Genomic DNA, 16,546 nt, shown 5'->3' with positions numbered 1-16,546 from the left:
TATAATTTAAACATTTTGTAACTTTTTGATCATTTTTGAATTCCATAAATTTATGTCAAGAGTCTGAAAATTATGAGTACACACACTTTTCTCTAACACAAATACATGTTTATTATTAATATATCTGATATATCTCCCAGTTGATAGCTTGAATTTTCTGTCCTGAGTTTCTTGATAGATGGTTGATGCTCACAAGAAAGCATTTAAACCAAACGTTCTAAGAGGTGAAGTTGAAACCATCACTTCCAAAATTTACGTATGTCATCCCGACGAGTTGGTGGGCCGTTATTGAATATCTGTTTCAGGTTTCGAAAATTTACATGACCGATCGTTTACAAATTTGGTGATGTCTTAGAATCTTTTACCAAATCCGCTGATGTGTGAAGCTTAATCAATATATTTTATAAGAGTAACACGACGGAAGTCACATGTGGCGCAGGATCTGTTTACACTTGTTTGCATCTTAGATCATCCGCTGCTCTTTATTTTTCAAAGTTGTGTTTTCTATTCTGCTTTTTATTATTGGTCGTTTTTTTTTTTTTTTTTTACATGATTTTCAGTGGTTTTTTTACTATTTAGTATGAACGTCCGTTTTGGTATATGTTTCGTCTGTTTTGACAGGTAAATACATTTTCTATATATAACTTGGCACCCTTCATCTCGAGTAATAATCTATTATCCATATCGATCTCAATCGTGTCTATCAAAATTTTGACTGCGTTAACATATAATAACATTAGATGTATGGTTCATTAAAATACGTTATTCTGATTGGCTAACAGCACATCACAAGTTATTCCGTTAACAATTGCATGAGACAATAACATTTATCATGCATGATGACACGAGGTCCCACAATAAAGTGTACAGGTGAATCATGTTTTCATGATCCTAGCTAAAAAATGTAATTATAAGTATTGAATGTTTTTTTTTTTGTAACTTTATAGGGTTGTAAAAGCGTTGACCGTGCGTACATTTCTAGAATGAAGCGCTTCCGCCGCGGCTTCATACAAAATGTACTTCGGTCAACGCTTTTACACCCCAATAAATTTACAAAAAGAAGCATTCAATTCTTAAGTACAAACGGGGATGAGTAATGTGAAAATTGAAATTTCCTTTGAAAATAGTCAATGAAAGATATTTTTAAAATGTAAAAGGTAATAAAGTTTCAATTTTAGATTTACTGAAATTAGTAAAATTCTCGTCCTTAACAAGCATGAAATATTTGCCACTGAACGTTTAGTAAACAACAACCAACAACCAATGTACAATTAAGACAAATAATTTGAAATCATGTGTTAATTTGAAGCTACACTCAGTCAAGAGACATGTACAACCACAAGTATTTATAGGTGTACTGGAATACCTTCTACACACAACTTCACACGTAGATGATTTGTCATGCACACTGCACAAAGATGGCAGGTACTTGACACGGTTATTAAATTCCGTGAGTATACACCTACAGATAACTTTAAATTCCATTAACAGACCGAAATGTTCGATGCATATATTTTATCAATCCATTGAATTTGATTAAAATTCATTGAACGATTTACATATTGGTTGTTTTTTTAAGACTATGTCCTAATCTGATTATCATAGAAGGACTAAGTATAAACTCATTAGAACCAATGTTTTAAAGGGTAATAGAACAACTTTTTTGTGTGGCATTGGAAATCGTCTTTGACAGAAAGAATGTTAACAAGTTGGTCACTGCCACTGTGTACCATTGGTGGCTATATTTAATAGAAAAGGTGTTGAAAGTGGGTCTCCGCCACGGTGTGGCATGGGTGGTCTTTGATAGAAAGGGTTTTGACGAGTTGGTCGCTGCCACTGTGTGGCATTGGTGGCAGTCTTTGATAGAAAGGATTTTGACGAGCGGGACTATGCCACTATATATGTAGCATTTGAGGTAGAACTTAATAGAAAGTGTTTTGACGAATGGGTATATGACGCTGTGTGGCATTAGTAGCAGTCTTTGATAGAAAGGGTTTTGACAAGTGGATCTATGCCACTGCATGTGTATCGGTAGCAGTTATTCATAGAAATGGTTTTGACGAGTGGGTCTATGCCACTGTGTATCATCGGTAGCATTTTTTCATAGAAAGGGTTTTGACGAGTGGGACTATGCAACTATGCAGCATTAGTAGCAGAATTTGATAGAAAGGGTTTTGACGACTGGGACTATGCCGCTGTGTAGCGTAGGTGGTTGTTGCATGTCGAGTTCCCGTCCAATTAGTGCTGTCGGTAGATAGCTTATTATAATATGCAATTAAGTTTGTTTGTTAAAAGGATTTAGTATTTAATCAAATACAGATCTTTCATTTAAAGAAACGATAGTTGTATAAAATAGATTAAGGACCAGCGTACGAGTCCATGACGAACAAAGATACAAACGGATGCAACTTGCTCTTATTTTCTTGTCTCCACTAAGTAATAATGGGAATAAAAACAGGCTGAATCTGTGTTGTATGATAAATAAAACGTTTCTATAACGTAGGTCAACTGAACCAGGATTGATCAGTAAATCACATTTTTCGTTTAGAATGCCTCGGGTAGCATTCATTCAAACACCAAGGTTTATTGACTGAATAATAAACTTCCAATACATAAAACCTTGGAGAATTGGTTAATGCGTTTGGGGTGTGTACCTTGTTTTATGGTCAATTTAACTGGACAAAGTGTCGTTGCATAATTAATGTTATGGAATGGTGATTAAAGGTCATTTTATTTTTAAGAAAGGTCGAAATGAAAATTTGAACTACCGAAGCCTAACTAATGTTAGTTAAAATGTCTCGCCAAATTATCCAGTGTTATCAGGGTGATTCTAAGCTTACAAAAAATATTTTTATGGCGACATTTTGTTACAAACGGGGTCAGGGGATTTGTTGTCACTGTCGCAATAACTATGCAATACAACTATTTGGATATATCATATATTAGCAGGAGAGCACTTTAACATTATTTCCTGAAAAATTACAAATTAAGTAAAATAAAAAAAACATCGGTATACAAATAAAAACAACACTATGAAAACATTACTAGTTCTAATCGCACAAGTGGACCTACCGCACCAAGAACGCTTAAAGGCCCACAAAAAATATGGATGTAGAAATACCGAGCCACGTCAAGAGTCATACGACCAAAAGTAACGCGATAGCCCAAAGCCAACTTGAAAACTACGAAATAAATGAAATAATACACAACGTTAGCACCTATAATCGCAAGAGCATTCTGGATTATTTGTAAAGTTGACATTAAACATCTAGTTATTGGTACTTTCCGAAGAACTAGTACCTGTTCATGTCTGTGTATTATTTATTATAAACCCAGAGAGAAAAGTAATGTTTATCTAAGTCTTGCACAAAACCTTGTTATATCATTTTGGTTTTTATCATCAGTGGGAGTGATATTCATGGAGGACGTTTTCTTTTGATACACACTTTAAATCTAAATTAAAATTTATGAACCATGCAAAATTTCAAGCTTGTGAATATTATATATTAAAATTGATGTCAGTTAAATCGTCCTTGGTAGAGGTATACCGTCTTTATATAAAGAATGTATTATCATATTATTCGTGTCTTTATTGAGCAGAAAGTTGTAAATTGGTATTGCATATAGGATATCTGACAAATAGATATCATCTTCACAAGCACATATAAATGTCAAGGTATTGGGTCTTTTCACTTTATATAAACTTGTACATTTATCTTTATCTAAGAAAGCATTCAACCGATGGAACAGAAAAAAAACTCGTCTTTCAGTTTGTTATTTTATGAATAAAAGGAGATAAGTGTGAAACATCAACAAGCGGATAAATTAAAAAAGACATAAAAAGGTCATCCAGGACGATTTACAATTGTCCATAAATAGCAGGGACTACTTATATATTATATCTCTTCAACATCAAGTTCACAAAATAAAACTTACAAACAACATACGATAAAATAGAAACAAACAAAATAACATCCCCAAAATAACCCAACCCTTCTCTCCCTAAAAATAATAAGAAAAAATCAAAATAGAGAGAAACCGAAACCAGTTAACAAAACCATGTAGGTATAACGTAACATAGCCACGTTCGAGATTCCTGGACATGAGGCGAAGTCTACCGACTACTTTTTTTAAAAACTTAAATTTGCCTAATTCAATCGGTACAGACAATAAAATTCAATAAAGAAAACATATATACATTTGAAAAAGTTAAGAAAAATTTTGACCAATTTTTGAAAACATAATCACTGTTTTTAACATATTTTGTGGTCATTGATAGTTAAGATTTCATTGCAAACACGTGCTCATTTAACCAATTGAGAAGTATACACTATTGTACATCCCCACCAAGGAAAGGAAATTGCCAATAGGAAAAGTAAAAGTAATATCGCCTGGGTTGTCAAAATTTATTTTTTACTTTTAATATGAATAACAACAAATTATATGTTAGTAGGAGTGGTTTTTTTTTAATGGCGTTTGACTACTTTACTTTTTTTTAAAAGGTAGTTCGAGGTTACATGCTAATGTATGTTTTAGATCTCCTACGACCGCCCTGTTAATTAAATAATACACAAAAATAGTAAAATAACATTACTCGTCACATTTTTTATGCTAGCACTCATCAAGGGAAGGTCTCTGAGGAAATACATGTACATTTTACCTTAGTCGTGACATCATGATTGTGTGGTTATTTTAAATGTCAATAAGGAGAGTATTCAGATTTGTAGCAAGATGAGATCAATTCGATGAACACTCGACTTTATAGAAAGCGTTGCCATAAATGTTGATGTCATAAATATTTATCCCTAACGTATACAACCTTGTTGGGTTAGGGTTGTGTTTTTTAATATTTCCTAGCATGTGCAAGTCAAATATTTTTGGTTTAGTGTAATTTCCAGATTTTTTCTAAATTTTATTTTAATTCATTGCACTGCAAACTTATATCTAAATCCATAGTTTCAAATTTAACTTTTATGAAAGTTTTGTTTCGTTGGGTCTGAATGACAATTAACCACGATACAAACTAGTATAACATTATCGGGACGTCCATTTCATTTTATGGTAAGCAGGGCAAGATGATTTTGAAAATGAATAACCTGCATGATAAGAGCTGGAAAAAAAACTTGCATAAATCAGGACGAAATTTAATATTCTGCAACACAAAATGTATGTAGAAAACGTGTACAAAAGTGCATGTACCCCCTACCCCAAGAATACCAAATATTCGTCCCATAAGATAAAGGTATCAATTTTTAACTATTATATAAGTAAGTTAATCGATTTTCTTGAAACTTGTATTTATGACGCCATGGGGCTTGTCAAATTATAATTACTACATGTACATTCAGCTGGAAAGTTCATTGACTTATTTAGTGATTTAACTGTTTGATATGAATTTATCTTTCTTTAATAAAACTATCTTAAGATGTTCTATTGTATATACTTTTCAATCTTTTTTGTCTACGCCCTTCGATTATTCTGAACCCATATACAGGTTGTCTGAGACCAAGAATGTAGATGCAATACTATATAAGATGAAGCAAGTTATTTATTTTTTATTTTCTTGTCTGAAACAGCAAGACGATTTATTCTCGCTAGTCTGCGATTGTAACATTATATTTACCCTATATATAATAGTATATAAGTAATGAATTGTTATCAACAAAGCTGAAATTGTTTTAACATACCTTTTGCATTGTCGCCAATAATGCAACTTATCACAAAAGAGGAGCGAAAGTATCCAGAGGGACATTCAAACTCGTAAAGCGAAAATAAACAAAAAACAATAGCACACAAAACACAACACACAAGACACTAAGCAACACGAACTTACTCTACATTGACTTATACAATCGCGGCATCTAAAAGAGGGACGAAAGATACCAAAGGGACAGACAAACTCATAAACCTAAAATAAACTGACAACGCCAAGGCTAAAAAGGAAAAAGACAAAATGACAAATAATAGTACACATGACACAACATAGAAAACCAAAGAATAAACAACACTAACCCCACCAAAAACTAGGGGTGATCTCAGGTGCTCCAGAAGGGTAAACAGATCCTGCTCCACATGTTATTATATGTATAAATGCATTTCCGCAAAATGTGCATCTTTGCATTATCCTGCCGAGAATAGAACTGATCACTAATAGTGTGCATTACCATGAACAGTTCTTCTCATCACATTTCTATATTGATTTGCTTTGTAAGAAACATTACATCATATTTCTACATTTCACGAATAGTAAATTCTGCATTACTCTGCATTGATGTAAGCAGAACATTCACATTTGTCTGCATTTCCATGAATACTAGTAGTAGATTTCTATAATTGTTCGATGATATATAATACCCCTAATATTACTTCTCTGCACTACTAGTCTCTTTTGCTAGATGCATTACAACGAACATAGCATCTTTACACATTTAAAAAAAATGCTCTTACATACAATGAAAGGTAAAATGCTACATAATCCTCCATTTCAGCAAACAATACGCCTCTACATATCTTTGAATTGTAGCAAATAATCAAACAACATAACAACTCATAAAGTTCTGTGGTAAGTATTTTCACCAATAATGTGACGTCATAAGCTTCAAATTTAAATTTTGGAGTTGGATTAACGATTTGAAAAAAATAGTTTCGACAATGAAGAAAGAGCTACATATCTGCTTACAAACACACATTACTAATCAATGAAGGAGTTTCAAGTCTATAAAACACAAACGGCCATTTTCAATCTGATGTAAAATTCAGTGACGAATGTCTTTAGAATTCACTGAAACTATATTGATCATTTAGCTTGACTAAGCAAGGAGACTATACATATTATTTAGCTCAAATGTTTTGATAAAATAACAAAGTAGAATTATATTTCACGATGAATTACCTAAATGACAACATTAAAATTAGAAACATTTCGTCATGCTGGTGCATTTTATGTAATTCGTTTTCATCAAAATTGTTGAATTCATAATAACATTGCGGCCTCGTATTAATGTGGTAAAGATTTGAAAGCGCTTTTGGTTTGTTAAAGAGACGTTGCTGTAGCACATACTAAAACGATTGCTTCAAAGTTGACTTCCATGAAGTATATTTACTAGAGATTTCACTCTGTATCTACTTACCTATACTGACTATCCTAACGCCATCACTAGTAATAGCCTCCAATGCAACCGTGATGTTTTGTAACCGTGCATACTGATTGTCCGACCTGTTAGTTATACCCAATATCTGCTGTCTTTGTAAAACTTCCACTAATGTACCTAAATGTTCCGATAGTTCACTTCTTATATCACGAACGATAATCCCCTTGGTGTTTAGTTGTTCGTTTACCCAGTTTGTGAATGTGTTTTTCTGTATATCCTCCCATTGCATGTTACTAGTAGGCACAAGATCGTATAGACTGTCCTTGGTAAAGGAAATTGTCTTCCTATTCATAATTACAGGTCTATATTTACATCCGATTTGAGAAAGTTCAATGAACGCTCGCAACGTGAAACCTTTAGAATTTATATTCTTGTATATAACACATTATTACGCCATCCTTTTCAATTTGTCCGTCAGTTCGAATTTAGCAAAGACTTTTAGTTATCAGAATATAAATACAAGGACTTTTGCATTATATCAACAACGCCCCGAGCTGATTTATCGGCATGGTCGGTTGAACCTATGTTATCATTACACCGTAACCACCAAGGATACTAGGTTTATTCATAACTTCTTCACTAAATTCCGAGCCAATTTTAATATTTTTTACCAAATTTGAATTTGAAAGATTGCTCATTCATGTCTTTAATATATGTAGGAGGTAAAAAACCGGTTTACATTTGCTTACTTAAAGTCAGATAAATAGATGCAAAATTTTAAATATTTGAATCATTTAAAGACCCATCTTTCGTTTACATGAAGTAGTACAGATACATTTTTTAATTTTATTCCAAATATTGACAAACTCTACAGAAATTTCTAAAGACTTGTTTTTTAACCGAGTGAATTCCTAACCATTGAGATTTTACCAAACTTACATAACATGTGAATAAGGAAACCGGTTTGTACCTAATGTGTACATTATATTAAAAGTGTGCATACTAATAGACATTCAATCATATAACGTTATGCATTATGTTAACATTTAATTTATGATACAATATAATATACCTGCTATGAAGAAGACATCAAAATAGTTACTTAATAGTCTACAAACAGTAATGGGGTAAAAAAAACAACAGCAGAAAAAGTTAATTTGGCTTAGAATAAACAACAGATGGGACGCAGACATGTACATGTTGTACTACATTGTACACTGTAGCAATGTATACATATTAGATGTAGAAAACATTCTGTGCATTCATTTTAAGTCTTTTAATTGTGATAGTATTTGATGCGGTGTGAATTTGGACAATATTGCTGTTTAAAATGTACATAAATATAATGAATGTTATTCAAATCTTATTGTAATTTTCACAATAAAGCGAAGATGCGTTAAAAGTTAATGAAATGTAAAACACATCTTCTACCGAGTGCAGTTGGTTTTTACTTTTTATTTCTTGACATATTTACTATCAATTTAAGCTGCAGTACCAATTCAAATCGTATTACATTTATATTAACATGCTTATCCATCTGAAAGACACTTTAAAAATAATCAAGCAATTCATGATTGCGACATAAAGAGTATTATCATCGAAGATAACCTGTAATCTGAATGTTTATACCAAAAGAGACCTATACATCTTCAAACTGACATCAAAATGATATCATTTTTTCTTCTTTAATGCAAAAACTTTCTGTAATTTATTTAAAAAAATCATATTCGGTCTTCATTGCAAATTTTAATTTCAAAGCTCATTCAAAACCGACCACAATAACACGTATTGTAAAATTATATGATCGACCATGTTCATGGACCCTGTACACTTAAAATGGCAAAAGGGAAGTCTATTTATCGATTATTCAGACTTTTTTTTAACCCCTTTTAAAGTCCTAAAATTATTGTCCGGTTGCTCTATCTTCTATTTATTTAACTTACTCTGACAGTACAGATGTCGAAATCAATACGTATTCATCCTGCACTGTGTACACATGACCATATATGAATATAAGATGTGGTACAAGAGCCATTGCGACAACTTTCTATCCAAATAAACTCATCATAAATACCAGAATTAAAATTTTATATTTACGCCTGACGCGCGTTTCGTTTTGAGGACCATAAATTCCTAAAAGTTTTGCCAAATACAGCTAAGGTAAAATATTTCCGAGGTAGAAAAGCCTTAGTTTTTCAAAAATTCAAAGTTTTGTTAAAAGTTGATTTATAATTATGAACATTTTCGGTCTGAGCCAAGGCTCCGTGTTGAAGGCCGTACTTAAACCTATAATGGTGTACTTTTTAAATTGTTATTTGGATGGAGAGTTGTCTCATTGGCACTCACACCACATCTTCCTATATCTATATATCAATGATAACTCAAGTCAACACATAAGTGCTGGCCTGGTAATACTCTCGGGGAAATAAATCTCCACCAGCAGTGACATCGACCCAGTGGTTGCAAATCGTTGCAAGTTACAATTTTTAAAAGTAAACCATTATAGGTAAAAATACGGTGTTCATAACGGAGCCTTGGCTCAAACCGAACAGCAAACTTTAAAGGGCCCTGAAAAATGATGTGTAAATCCATTTATACGGGAAATTCAACGGTCTAATCTATATGTATCCAAGTAATATGTCAATCCGATATAAGTATTACATGTTATCCGGATTATTATACGGACTTGTAGTGTTATAATTTGTGTTCATAGACCGAGCGTTAGTTTGTTTATGTGCTTTTAATAACTTCGACCATTTACACTTCTTATTACCTGCATATGTGTTTGCTTCAGTTACCATGGACTTTACAAACAGCCCAAATTTCCTTGCAGTAAAATACTTGCTACCCAATTGTATGGTGATTACAGCACAAATCTGTCGGAACAGAATTATGAGAAAGGACCACTGAAATCGAAATTACATAAGAGTTACGGTCACCAACACGATTGTTTTTGGCCGATACCATATGTATAAATCGCAAATCAATAGCGACATGTTTGTTTAAGATACCTGAAAAGAGGTCCAAATTGTAGTTTGACTGATTGTGTGTTTTCCACGGCGATTACGTTTTGACCGAGTGTGGACTCTCATTGCGGATGCTGACCCTTTCGACGCATTCGTTTTTTGCCTTTCCTGGAATTCATGCAATTCCCTCAGTTTAAGAGAATTGCCTTAATAATGTTTACTTTTAAAAATCGGTAAACGACTATGTTCTGTTGCCTCTAATGTACACAGTAATCCATGGTAAGTAGTTTATATCTTCTGATATGTCATGAAGATTCTAATCTTAGTATGATCGGTTACAGTACTTCATTATATCCCATTCAATAACTTCATAACCAGCTCATGAGGACATGATTGTGTCTCAACACTCAAAATGTTAAGAATATAAAAAAGTTGATTGCCAAGGAGACAACTCTCAACAAGAGAACAAAATGACACAGACATTAACAACTATAGGTCACCGTACGTCTTTTAACAATGAACAAAGCCCAAACGGCATAGTCAGCTATTAAAGACCTTGAAATAATAATGTAAACCAATTCAAACAAGGAAAACTAACGGCCTAATTTATGTAAAAAAAATGAACGAAAAACAAATATGTAACACACAAACAAACAACCACTGGATTGCAGGCTCCCGACTTGGATAAGCACATACATACATACAGAATGTGGCGGGGTTAAACATGTTAGCGGGATCCCGACCCTCCCCTTCCATGGGACAGTGGTATAACAGTACAACATAAGAATGAACCATAAAAATCAGTTGAAAAAGGCTTAACTCATCAGATGAATAAAAATAGATAAGTTTTTATTTCTTCCATACTCTAAAGTAGCATATTAATGTTTATCTAAAATTATGTTTGGATTAGTAAGATTTATAAGAGTAAGCCCCGCTTGGCATAGGGCAGATAAAAAAGGTTATAGTGCTATAATGCGTGTGTTTTTAAATCAAGACCCTACTTATACTCCAACAATAAACAAATTAATCAGTCAAATTAATTTAACGATACGATGAAATACATTGATAACCATTTCTGTTAAAACAAAATTTGTCGGAGAAACAGAGTTATATTTCTTTTCCCATAGCAAATACCATATTAGAATAATTTAAACTGTTTTTTTCAGAATAACCTAAGAAAATTTGCTTCATATAATAAACTAATAACACATTTGTACTTATTTCTAGTATCTCAGTTCTAAATATGTATTATATGCTTTTTATTTCTTCAAACTATAAAGTTGATGATACAAACTAATATACTATCTAAGATTAATATTAACAAGCGCATGCATACATAACTATGATTGGTTGATTGATGTTTGCTTAACGTCCAGTAGCTAATAGTTCAATGCATATTTCGAAAAAAAAGAAAATGAACCAGTCATTAATTTAACTTGAAAATGAGAATTACTTGGATGGGGAAGACGAACATTTACTTTGTAACAAGGAACATGAGGATCTACTAGTATTACACCCTACACGGTTTTAATTTCCCATTCCTACAGATTGTTGCTGCGTGTTTATACATCCTTCACAGTCAACTCGACGCTTCTTATTGGTATGGGTTTATTGCTGGAAGGGGAAATTCTTTGAATGATTTTATTTAGATACTAGTATACTAAGTCACCCCTTGGTCATTATGACAGAAAACAATTCCCATGCCCTTTATACCCTGCATAATCTGTTTAAATTGCATACATTGGTATTTTTTTGTACCTATAAATCACTTTATTTAAAAAGGTTGGAGACCCGGATGCTTATACCTTGTATACAAATGCCATATGCTACGAATTTTGCGTAATGTTTTCATTGCCCCTATTCCTTATTGTTTATGGTTTAGCGAAGGTTTAAAATAATGTATAGTGTTTGACATGTGTTTATTCTTACTCATTATGAGTAATGTGATAACTTGCAAGATCTTCGTTCACTTGACCATGTCGTCATTCTAAAAAGTAAAATCACAAAAATACTGAACTCCTAGGAAAATTCCAAACGGAAAGTCCCTAATTTAAAAATGGCAAAATCAAATGACTAAACACATCAAACAAGTGCAAACAACTGTCATATTCCTGACTTGGTTCAGGCATTTTCTTATGTTGAAAATGGTGGATTGAACTTGGTTTGATAGCTATCTAAACCTCTCACTTGTATGACAGTCGCATCAAATTCCACTATATTGTCAACGATGAGTGAACCAAACTAACAGTCATATTAGGTAAAAATGTCAAAAATGCAGCAGTCAACTTTGTGTTATAATCTTAATCATTAAAAACAATACAAATATGTTACAAAGAAGTACAAAAATAGCATAAAGACCAATCAGATTAGCAAAAATTAAAGATGAGAATACATAAATTTACCAAAGTACAATAACGGGATGTATAAGTAACAAAGAAACATAAACGGCATATAGACAAAGCACAATAATGAAAGACAAGCAACATTCTCATTTTACAATTGTACCACAAGAACGGGATGTACACAATAATTTACCATAGTAAAATAACACAACAACGGGATGCATAAGTACAGAGCCACATCATATATGCATCACAGAAACATAAAAGACATATAAACAAAGCACATAGCAAAAATGGAAGACGAGCAAAGCACAAGTTTTAAAATAGCACTATAACGGGATGTACATGTATATGTTCCGGACCATATGAGTATTTGGACCATACGCGTATGGTCATGACCATATGCGTATACTCATATGGTCCGACCGTACGCGTATGGTCGGACCATACGAGTATTATACTCGTTTGGTTATTAACGGGTCGGACCATATGAGTATTTGGACCATATAGGTATTTTTTCAAATATACAATAGAAATAAAACAATCAACTTTATCTTAAAAACAAATGTATTTACAAAAAAAATATATTAGTTTTACATTTCAAAAGCTACATAAACATTAAATATTGATGCCACAGTCAGTTGCTTTTAGTTTTCATCGCTAATTGTATTCGTGTATACTTTTGTATATTTCGAATGACCTTCACACGGTACCATACATGTAGCTTTTCTGCGATTGCTTGTTTTGGCTGCGTGCAGTGATATCGATTGGGACAGTTCAGATGTGTCTACGGTGTTTTTAAGAAACTATATAGATCTCCAATATCGTAAAATAAATATTACACATCAAATTAAATAAAACCAGTGGCTATTTCATAGCTCTTAATTGCTATTTTATCGGTCTTATAATAAAGATTAAAATAGAAATATAGAAATAAAGAATAGAAAAAAATAATGAAACATACTCTTTTAATATTTTACTTATAAAAAATGTCTTAAAAAATGTCATGATCTTTAAATAAATATCATGATCCTTGTCGGTGATGTAACCTACTTTAAACAATAAAATTCCTTTTAAAATATGTTCATTTGATTTTGACATCTTCTTATAATTGTACTTACAAATAGACCTTTTCAACATCACTCGACACCGACTAATGACACCTACAGTTTACAGGTAAAATGGATGGGTCGTCTCAAAGACAAAAACCATCATGATTATCTGTGCGTACCATATTGGATTGGCGTTTTTATACTGTTTCAACTATAGAGTTTAAGAAAATATATCAACCAAATAAATATATGTATGGTGGCCGTATGCGGCCATTTATTTCACCTTTTCGCGTTTTCGTGACTTCTCCTTTCATTTTGCAAACGCGAAATTTGGAATTCGAGAAATCGAGAAAGCAAAATCTAGAAATTGAGAAATCGGGAAATCTAGAAATAGGGAAATTTTGAAATTGGAAAATAGACAAGATCGGGAAATCGAGAAATCGAGAAAGCAAGAAAGCAAAAAAGCCAAAACACGAAAGAGAAAACACGAAAACGCGAAATGAATTCTCGATTTTGCGTTTTTGCTTTGTCTATTTCTAGATTTCCCAATTTCTTGATTTCTGGATTTCCCGGTTTCTCAATTTCTAACTTTTGCTTTCTCGATTTCTGGATTTCCCCGAAAACAAGAAAAGGGGAAACGTCCACATCCGTCCACCATGCATTTGTCTCTGTCATATTATATTCTTATTTCGTATGTATTTGCACGACATTTCATGTTGTTTTGATTAACTAAATATTCCAGTCATTTTGAATTCTAACCCATTTTCTCTTCACTTTTGTGATTATGTGCGTTTTTCACTAAATACTTGTCGAATGCCAATAACGATTTAATTTGATGGTGTAAAAGCTTTTATGATTCTTTTCAAAAATGAAAAAGAATACTGGACCGTCCGTCCGTATCACACTTGTGAACAAGAACAACCTGGTGTTTTTCAACCGATCTTCACCTTGGTTCTTTTTTTTTCTAATCAACGATGGTCTTCTCCGCTTCAAGATATCTTGTTCGAATTAAAGTTTTTCCTTAATGAATTTAGAAAAAAATATATAAGTGATCCCTCGTTTCAATGTTACAACATTTGAGCAGTGATTGGTGAATGCAGAATTCAAGTGGAACACCAAATTGGTGAATTGAAATGATACAAAGTATATATTGAGTAAATTATGGAGATATCCAAGGCCAAAACTAACAGACATGCCGCCCTTGTCAGCCGAAATAATCATTGTTTAATTAAATATCAACTATATTAAAACATGATTTGTTCTTTTCGTTTTCCAAATTTAACCAGGACAGCTAGAAGCACAACGTCTAAAAGATGAAATGTGACTTGAAGTCTATCATTTTTTTTATAATAAATTAAAACAAAAACATGTAATTTTGACTCTGTAGGAAAGTTTTATCATTGTCAATGATTGAAAGCAATAAAATCAATAATGATCTCATTTTTTTTTATATTTTTGAGACGACCCTTCACATTTTACCTGTCGTAGTCGTTCTCAACTGTAGATGTCGAGAGATGTTGAAAAGGTTTAATAGTAAGTGATATTAACTGTGTGAAACTGTGTGGTTTTTTTTAATAAGTTGTTTTAATATATAATAAAATGACATTTTAGTGACGTTACAACCAGAAGGGTCACACCAAATGAAGAGTATGGTCGGACCATATGAGTATATACCCATATGGTCATGACCATGCGCGTATGGTCCAGAACATATACAAGAATACACAATGACAAATACTACAATACAATAACACAATGACGGGATGTATAAGTACAGCGTCACGCTATATGTACCGAAAAGGCATATAGACAAATCATATTTATAGCAATAATGAAAAACAATATTCTGAACAATAATGACAGATGTACAAGTACCTCAAGTATCTTAATCACAATAAAAACAAACAAATATTTAACAAAGAAGCACAAATTAAACAACCTCATTCATTATTGCTTAGTTATTTTTGAATTTTATTTTTGTATGTTAAATTCACCCATAACGGTGGAAAGATTTTAAGAACTGGAACCGAATAATTAGTTTAAAGTTGACTCGCATAGCATGGCGCGTTTGACGTCAGAATGTGAACGTCACACAGGTAGAGAAATAAAATATTTTTTTCGTTCAAACTATTTAAATAATATAGTCTATAGCTCTTTAGACAAATCCTCTGCAGGATAATGTTAATTATAATTTTACCTTCCCTTCTTGTCGCTAGTCTATATGCTTATAGTGTATTTCTTCTAAAAAAAAAAGCCACGTCATTATGTTACAAAAGAAACACAAAAGGGCATATAGGAAAATCATTAGAACTATATGATCAGAATAAAAAAATATAATAGAATAATAACCACAATAGCGGGATTTTAAGTCAAGAACCACACATGTATCAAAGAAACACAAAAAAATTTACAAGGACAAATCAAATTTGAAAGATAATGCAAACAACATAATGGCGGGATGCATAAGTACAGAGCCATGTCAAATGGATATGATAAAAAAACAGACCTTACAGAAAAAGTAATATTAATGAAGACAAATAAAAGAACTCTACAACACGTGCAATGCAAATACGCAGAATCTTATCTTCAAGACTATGGTGTATTATTTGTGAAGTTGATACGATTTTTTTTCAACAAGATCCTGGAACCTTCCAATGAACTTTTTTTTTAGAAAAAGGACGAGAAGTTCTTTGACATACCCCTGGTTCATCAACTCTCTGCCAAGACACTGGTGACGTTTTACAGTCTGAGTAGGAGCAGCAAGGTCTGAAATACAGAATAAGTTGGGAATTGTATAACACATATGCAGATGAAGTCGGTATACTGCTACTAAGGTGTGGGAAATTGATAATTTCAAAATTAAAATCGTCTCGATTGTCTCAGATTGTAGTACTGTGTAGGTCCAATTCGAGGTATAAGTGTAATAATGAGGCGGAAGAAGCCGTGTCTGTAAATTGTTTCTTTAATTCCTAGTTCTGGGGGATGTATTATTAGAACCCAACCAGAAAAGTTTGGGTCTGTTGGGTTGTTATGAAATTGATTCAATATCAGCTATGGATGTCAATTTCGAATTTAGAGTTATTTACATTTGCATC

The 16,546-nt window shown here is 32.6% G+C and overlaps 1 protein-coding gene across 3 annotated transcripts in view; it reads right to left on the bottom strand.

Moving 5' to 3' along the window:
* LOC134712780 (filamin-C-like) overlaps positions 1-7,671 on the bottom strand; it is a 36,980-nt gene extending 29,309 nt beyond the window's left edge. For 2 of the 3 annotated variants that reach the window (XM_063574634.1, XM_063574635.1), the window contains exon 1: positions 7,131-7,671. In XM_063574634.1, the coding sequence (XP_063430704.1) occupies positions 7,131-7,443 (313 nt within the window). In that variant the 5' untranslated portion in view covers positions 7,444-7,671. The remainder of the gene's footprint in view (positions 1-7,130) is intronic. The other variant, XM_063574633.1, reaches the window with a different exon arrangement.
* Positions 7,672-16,546: the final 8,875 nt, after the last annotated feature.

The sequence above is a fragment of the Mytilus trossulus genome, chromosome 3, assembly GCF_036588685.1.
Source record: "Mytilus trossulus isolate FHL-02 chromosome 3, PNRI_Mtr1.1.1.hap1, whole genome shotgun sequence".
In the NCBI taxonomy this organism is placed as follows: Eukaryota; Metazoa; Mollusca; class Bivalvia; order Mytilida; family Mytilidae; genus Mytilus; species Mytilus trossulus.
This window is presented reverse-complemented; position numbering and strand designations above follow the sequence as displayed.